Source organism: Poromitra crassiceps, assembly GCF_964638095.1.
Source record: "Poromitra crassiceps genome assembly, chromosome: 27".
Taxonomy (NCBI): Eukaryota; Metazoa; Chordata; class Actinopteri; order Beryciformes; family Melamphaidae; genus Poromitra; species Poromitra crassiceps.
The window spans coordinates 5,789,488-5,797,963 of NC_139650.1; the positions used below are offsets into that span (position 1 = coordinate 5,789,488).

Consider the following 8,476-nt stretch of genomic DNA (forward strand, 5'->3'; position numbering starts at 1 on the left):
CAATCACTGGTATTCATCAGCAACCCTATCAATACCCTGCAAATTATGTTCATTTTATGTACAGTAGATGAGGCAGTAAAAGAATGAGCAAAATCTTATTGCACCTTTAACTCTGTTCTCTCTCTCCCTCTCTCTCTCTCTCTCTCTCTCTATCTCCCTCTCTCTCTCTCTCTCTCTCTCTCTCTCTCTCCCTCTCTCTCTCTGTAGGATGTCGGTGAAGCTGCAGTTCGACTCTCCGTCAGACGGAGGTTTGGTCCACAGGAGCCGGTCCTTCACCGGGTTCAGCTCTCTGACTGGACGACAGCGGTGAGTGACAGGCTGTCACAGTCAATCACAGCGCTAGTAATAATCAACAGCTTAGTTACTGCTGTACTTACTGAAGTACAAAATGAACAGAGAGATGGGGGAGAGAGAGAGAGAGAGAGGGGAGACAGAGAGGGGCAGAGAATGAGGGAGAAAGATGGAGAGAACAAAATGTCATGTTAAAAAACGCACAGCGCTGGAATGCACTTCCTGTGTGTGTGTGTGTGTGTGTGTGTGTGTGTGTGTGTGTGTGTGTGTGTGCGTGCGTGTGTGTGCTTGTGTAAGAGAGAGATAAACAGACAGACGGAAAACACAACCTCACACACACAGTCTTTCACATACGCTCACACACACACAAACACACACACTCGCTCCCTTTCACATGAAGAGACATTCATGAAAGGTTTCTACTATGGAACCTATGTAAAGTAATGCACCATAACTCATAACCCATATAACCCACGTGATGTCATATATAACCCACGTGATGTCAAAAACCCACGTGATGTCATATATAACCCACGTGATGTCACATATAACCCATGTGATGTCATATACTGTATAACCCACGTGATGTATAACCCACGTGATGTCATATATAACCCACGTGATGTCATATATAACCCACGTGATGTCACATATAACCCACGTGATGTCATATATAACCCACGTGATGTCAACCCCTTCTCAATGTCTGAATTTGACGGCACCACTACACCTATACAGCCATGGCTCTCAAAGGGAGGTCCACGGACCCACAGGGGGTCCTTGAGGGGGTTCCAGCGGTTACCCAGCAAAAAGGGGAATCTTTTATTTTCACTAAAATTACAACCATAAGTGACATAATGACAGAATGTATGGCTATTTTGGTCACGGGTTTCATACACTTTCTGTAATAAAACATCTAAGAGCAAAAATCTTATCAGATGGGAGACAAAATCTTATTACTGTAAATCTATAATAATGCCTCGCCCACCCACGTTGCATACCCATACCATTCACGCTGACACACGCACGCACGCACACGCGTGCACACACACACGCACACGCACACGCACACACACACACACACGCACGCACGCACGCACGCGCGCGCGCACACACACACACACACACACACACACACACACACACACACACACACACACACACACTCATTCCAGAGTGTCTCCGGAGTCTCCAGACCCTGCAGCCTGTAACAGTGTGGTCTCCATGACTCTTCATTATGGAGCTTTGATGGTGACATGAACATGAGAGAAAAACACGCCACAAACACGCCACACACACTGACAGGAACGACCAGCATGAAACTCTGTGGAAAAAAGTTGTATGTGTCCATAATTATCACAGACATTTTCTAAAGAGCTGAAACTCTTTGTGCGATTTGAGAAATGGCTGAATATAATAGTGAACATTCTGTCACAAATTGTGCATAATTATAGTTTGCAAATTGAAAATATGATCCTTTATGTTTCTTGAGTGTGTGTGTGTGTGTGTGTGTGTGTGTGTGTGTGTGTGTGTGTGTGTGTGTGTTAGAGATGCAGCGGTATGATTTTTTGACGGTATGATAACCTTGGAGAAAATTACCACGGTTTCACGGTATCACGGTATCGCGGACCTTTATGTATTCTTGTCAAATATGGCACAAAAAAAAACATTTTTTTTTTTACCATGAACAAAATGATAGTTGAATCGGGACCATGATGACAAAAATATCTTTGGCAATGAAGTATGCCACAGCATCATTTAATTATTTGGCATGTTTGGATTTGGGTGCATAGGCAAATGCATGTTGAATTGTTGGCTGGTCTCTGCAGCTGTTGATGTGGATACCCCTCCGCTGGTGCCAGTACTACTGCTAGCCTAAAAAAAGTTTTTTTTTTTTTAATGTAACCTACATCTGTAATGACAGTTAACTGTTGCGAATGTGTGTGTGCTTGGATATATTACAGTACTATTCTTACTTATCATAAATGACGATTTATTTAATCTAATTTTATGTAAAACTAAAACACATAATATCAAATAGATGCTTATCTTTTGTAAAAATCGGATGGACACTGACTGCACTGGACACAAATGATTGTTTCACGTTGATGGCGCACACCCCCATTCACACACCCCCCTCTCCCTCTGTCTCACACATGCCTCTGCCCCTGTGCTGAGCGCTTGTCTTTTCCCCCTCTCTCTCTCTCACACACACACACACTGTTTGTGCCTCAATTCACTGGCAGGCTGGAGGAGTCTTAGTTTCTACATTATTGAACGTTACTTCTCTCTCTTCAGTGCAATATGTTTTTGATAACGAGGCGCTGGCCAGCCTGGCCTACACAAGACGTGATCACTCAGTCAAGAAGTAACGTTACGTTAACGTTAGTCAGCTGATGCTAATTAGCCAAGTTAACGATAGCCTATGATGAGTCATGAGTGTTTATCTTACGTTAATGTTAGCTACTCCTCAAACCTGCCGGTGGAAATGGTTTAGCGTTATGTCCGATGTGATGCATGATGAAGCAAGACAACGTTAAGTACCTTGAATTTTGCAAATGAGGACGACTGGTGTTGATGGGCTATCATGTTTGAGGTAGGCTATTGCCTCCTAGTGCAGCCACTCTTCGCCTGCATGTCTTGCATGTTGGCTGTCCTTCCTCCTGTAAGCCCTGGCCATCCGTTTTTCTGATAACCAAAATAGTCCCACACTACCGATTTTGTCCTTTTTTGACTGGGGGAAAAGTTCGGGGGGTTCTTCACCTCTCTGGCAGCCATTGTCATGCGGCACGCCACTCACACAACAATGATGACTCGTTGATGATGATGACGCAGCTGCGGCCTGCCAGCTACTGATTGCTCTACACACACATGCAGCAGGGGGAGGGGCCGCGTAACTGCACTCTGTCTCTGCAAGGGACCTGGGCACTTTCTCTCAGGGAAACAGCTGATACCGTGGAGAAGGTATGACGGCAAAATTTAGTGGTTTTGATACCGTGGCTTTTTCAAACCGCGGTATACCTTCAAACCGGAAACCGCTGCATCCCTAGTGTGTGTGTGTGTGTGTGTGTGTGTGTGTGTGTGTGTGCATGCGTGCGTGCGTGCGTGCGTGTGTGTGTGTGTGTGACGCACTGGGTCATCCATCGCTCCTCCCTCAAATTCATTGTGGGCAACAACAATGACGAGTTTTGTTTCAAAATGACATCATCACCATTTGAAAAAATTTAGTTGATTTATATATTTTTTTATTCAGGAGCCAAAATTAAAACTGATTCATTGATTACTGTAAATTGTAATACAGTGCCGCCATAGATAATGATTTTACAGTAAATAAACGTCCTATCGATCGATCTATCTATCTATCTATCTATCTATCTATCTATCTATCTAAAAAATACCTCTTGCTCATGTATTGCGCTATTGGACCTAAATAGAACATCCTCTCCCTCTGGCTCTGTCCTCTCTCTGTCTCTCTCCTTCTCTCTCCAGGTCCTCCTCTGTTCGTAACTCTCTCCGTTCCAAAGCCATGGCCGGAGGTAAATCTCCCAGGGTGCACCTGTCTCCCAGCAGAGTGGGAGGAGCCATGTTGTCTCAGCAGCCACAGGAGGTAGACAGGATCTTCCAGGCGCTACGCAAAGGGCTCAAGTACGTACTATTGTGAGCTGGGCCTAAGTAGAGTACTGTTAATATGATGAAGGCTATGTATATTAGCTATGTGCTTAACTATGTACATGTATTGTACTGCTATTCATGTTAGGTTCAGGTTAGTCATTTGTCCCCATAGGTAGATTTGGTTTGTAGAGAGTCACTCCCCCCCCCCCCAAATATTTTTTATTTAATTTTCTGATATACGACAATAAAACAGGCAGTGTCAGAGGGGAAAGCTATAGGTTGTCACGCAAGAATTTAATATACATGTATGTGTATATATATATATATACACAGTATATATGACTATATACTGTACAGTCATAGCTTGCACTTCCCTATATGCAGTACTGTGTCAGAAACATTTAAGACACAAAGAGGCTATTTACACCTGGCACTAACATGCGTTTTCTGTGATCAAATTGCAATCTGATAGGGCTTGACCACTTGAAAGTACAGGTGTAAACGCCCCAAGACACATTGAGGACGGTGTCCTCTGGAGGTGGTCAGGGACGCATTGTGACCACATTGAGCACAAGTGTAAATGCAATGCGTCCTCTCAATCCACATACAACAACATTCACCGCTGTTTTTCTGCTGCTCTACACTGTGGAGCTTGCCTGGCTGATGCGATCGCAATCTGATCTCAATGTGGACACTGGAGACACATATCAATACCAGGTGTAAATGAAATCAGGTTAATGTGGTCAAGCACTATCCGATTGCAATCTGATCACAGAAAATGCATGTTAGTGCACTGTAAATGGCCTCAAATACCTAGACAGTAGAAACAAGTATACAAATAAGCCACCAAATAAACTACTAGCAATTAATTAAACAAACAAACAAACAAACAAACAAACAAACAAAGCAAAAACAGAAGAAATGGGGGGAGGGAGGCCATGTTACACATCTAAACAGGCAAAATAGTGTAAGAGAGTCACACATTTTAAAAACACAGACAGTAGACACACATAAAAGTGCCAAGTGACTGATGGCGACAGCTTTCTTGTATTTGGTAACTCTAATGTTTAACTTTGATATTTTAAAATGAACCCCAGGAAGACTAGTCTGCCGCTTGTGCATCGACTAATGGGCACAATAAACTAAACAAATGCTCAGAGTTCTAATGATCACATGACAAAATGCAAAAAGCTAAAAATAAGTACATAAACAAACGTGGGCGGGGCCCCCCGAGGGCCTTCCAGAGGGTCCCCAACAAACCCTCAAGCTGCCAAACCCCATCACTTCATTTCCAAAAACAATTAGACTAGAGTGACCTGACCACCCAGATCATTCCCACTGCCATCTCTTCTAGCCCCACTGCAGACAGCCATCATGGCATTCCCGGACAGAACCACATCCAACAACAGAAAGCCATGCAAAACCACACAATGTCACTCCGACTTGGTCCTCTCGATAATGGCTGCTGGAACAGAGCTATTTCTATAGCACTTTGGGACTATAAACCTTCATCCAGACCAGAGGGAAGAAGCTGAAATTCACTGTGTAGACAGTGGGAAACGCTCTTTAAAACTGAGCCAGTTATGCACTGCAACTGTCTGCTATACAGTACACAGCGTCTGAGTGAAGACTCACCAATCAGCTTACTAGACTAGACCATTTAACAATCTGAGTCATCGTTTCTGTTCTTTAAAGACAGGTTATCATAAGGCTATTATAATGTATGTTAAAGAGCTGAAGTACATACGTTACTATTGGGCTTAAAGGTGCATTAGGCCAGCGGTTCTCAAATGGGGGTCCGGGGACCAGGGAACCTTTGTAACACTGTGACGCAGGATGTAAGGCATGATGCAATGCTGTGTTTTAGGGAGTCACTCTGAAACACAAACCTTAACTCTGATGTCACTTCCTGTAGGGAGTACCTGGAGGGTCACCAGACAGAGATGGACTTCCTGTCTTCACAGCAGAGAGAGACCAAGAGGAACTCCAGACTGGTGAGGGGAGAGAGAGAGAGAGAGAGAGAGAGTGAATGTGTGTGTGTGTGTGTGTGTGTGTGTGTGTGTGTGTGTGTGTGTGTGTGTGTGTGTGTGTGTGTGTGTGTGTGTGTGTGCGTGCATGTGCCTGCGTGCATGCGTCTGTGTGTGTGTGTGTGTGTGTGTGTGTGTGTGTGTGTGTGTGTGTGTGTCTGTCAGCCAGCGTGAATGTGGGTATGCAACGTATTTTCATGAAAAATTAGTATTTTACAAAAACATGTGACATGGAATATGTAGTTTGTGTGTGCTCTCTTTTATATGTGTGTATGATTATGATGATGATGATGATGATGATGATGATGATGATGATGATGAAATAAGCATTTTCTTTTCTCTATTTCCAGGCCTTTCTCTACGACCTGGAGAAGGTAATCTGTCCTTCCTTTCTTTTCTTTTTTCAATCAAATCCAAAGTCATTTTGAGGGCTGTTATGACATGTAAATACTACAGTAGATAATAGATACTGTGTAAATACTACAGTAGATAATAGATACTGTGTAAATACTACAGTAGATAATAGATACTGTGTAAATACTACAGTAGATAATAGATACTTTGTAAATACTACAGTAGATAATAGATAGAAAAGTTGTGGGGAAAAACATATCCATCATCTTTTTCTGTTTCCACAGGAGATCAGAGCGCTGGAGAGGTATATACGAAGACTAGAGTTCCAAATCAGCAAGGTAAATACCCACTGGTGTGTGTGTGTGTGTGTGTGTGTGTGTGTGTGTGTGTGTGTGTGTGTGTGTGTGTGTGTGTGTGTGTGTGTGTGTGTGTGTGTGTGTGTGTGTGTGTGTGTGTGTGTGTGTGTGTGCGTGCGTGCGTGCGTGCGTGCGTGCGTGTGTGTCTGTGTCCGTTTTGAAACAGCTTGTAGCCTTATATTGACATTTAGCCTTTCTGCTGCTATTGCATGTTTAAATCAGCTAATTTAATGTCATTTTAGGGGGGTTTGGTATATGCAGTAAAAGTGGTCCCTGTGAAATTTGGTTTGGTACGTAGTTTTGGAACCCCTCCTCTACGTCTCTGTCTCTCTTTGTCCATCCAGGTAGAGGAGCTGTATGAGACGTACTGCATCCAGTGGAGGCTGTGTCAGGGAGCGGTCAACATGAAGAGAGCCTTCTCCCTCTCCCCGTCCACCCGGGCCTCCAGAGACAGCCTGCTGGAGCTCAACCGCAACCACAGACACAGCCTGCAGGTAGGAAACACAGACACAGCCTGCAGGTAGGAAACACAGACACAGCCTGCAGGTAGGAACCACAGCCACATCCTGTAGGTAGGAACCACAGACACAGCCTGCAGGTAGGAAACACAACAGACACAGCCTGCAGGTAGGAAACACAGACACAGCCTGCAGGTAGGAAACACAGACACAGCCTGCAGGTAGGAACCACAGACACAGCCTGCAGGTAGGAGACCTGTAGGAACCACAGACACAGCCTGCAGGTAGGAGACCTGTAGGAAACACAGACACAGCCTGCAGGTAGGAGCCCTGTAGGAACCACAGACACAGCCTGCAGGTAGGAGACCTGTAGGAACCACAGACACAGCCTGCAGGTAGGAGACCTGTAGGAAACACAGACACAGCCTGCAGGTAGGAAACACAGACACAGCCTGCAGGTAGGAACCACAGACACAGCCTGCAGGTAGGAGACCTGTAGGAACCACAGACACAGCCTGCAGGTAGGAGACCTGTAGGAAACACAGACACAGCCTGCAGGTAGGAAACACAGACACAGCCTGCAGGTAGGAACCACAGACACAGCCTGCAGGTAGGAGACCTGTAGGAAACACAGACACAGCCTGCAGGTAGGAGACCTGTAGGAAACACAGACACAGCCTGCAGGTAGGAGACCTGTAGGAACCACAGACACAGCCTGCAGGTAGGAAACACAGACACAGCCTGCAGGTAGGAACCACAGACACAGCCTGCAGGTAGGAAACACAGACACAGCCTGCAGGTAGGAACCACAGACACAGCCTGCAGGTAGGAGACCTGTAGGAAACACAGACACAGCCTGCAGGTAGGAGACCTGTAGGAAACACAGACACAGCCTGCAGGTAGGAGACCTGTAGGAACCACAGACACAGCCTGCAGGTAGGAGACCTGTAGGAAACACAGACACAGCTAATTATTGTATCCATTTCTTTCACAGTGGAATACTGCCAATCAGATATTTACATTTGAGAGATTTAGCTGGCGCTCTTATCGAGAGCAACTTACAATATCTGCCTGGGGTTCAGTTTGCTTCTGATGAAGGTCATGCTATTGGCTGTTGCAGGGATAAAACCTGTCACTATTTCGACCAGCTCCTGTATTCAGAAGGTGAAAAGGTTACGTTCTCCACCCTGTAACACATTAGGATGTAGTGGAAATATATTTTCATTTGACACCAGTCAGTCATGGTGACGTTCTTGCTCCCTGTAGTCATGTGTGTGTAACACAGAGAGTGAAAAACACGAGCAAACAGGCAGTCAATGCTGTTCTTGTGTTGGAGAATGTCTTTGAAACTGATGTCACAAAGGCTTAAATTAATATT

The 8,476-nt window shown here is 44.9% G+C and overlaps 1 protein-coding gene across 1 annotated transcript in view; it reads left to right on the forward strand.

The window, feature by feature from the left end:
- Nucleotides 1-208: 208 nt before the first annotated feature.
- The window catches only part of ripor3 (RIPOR family member 3), a gene marked incomplete at its 5' end in the record, with an annotated part of 39,586 nt that continues 31,318 nt past the window's right edge, over nt 209-8,476 (forward strand). The window contains 6 exons of the mRNA XM_083661979.1: nt 209-306; nt 3,781-3,936; nt 5,819-5,897; nt 6,281-6,304; nt 6,569-6,622; nt 6,985-7,134. Of these exons, the coding sequence (XP_083518105.1) occupies nt 209-306; nt 3,781-3,936; nt 5,819-5,897; nt 6,281-6,304; nt 6,569-6,622; nt 6,985-7,134 (561 nt within the window). The remainder of the gene's footprint in view (nt 307-3,780; nt 3,937-5,818; nt 5,898-6,280; nt 6,305-6,568; nt 6,623-6,984; nt 7,135-8,476) is intronic.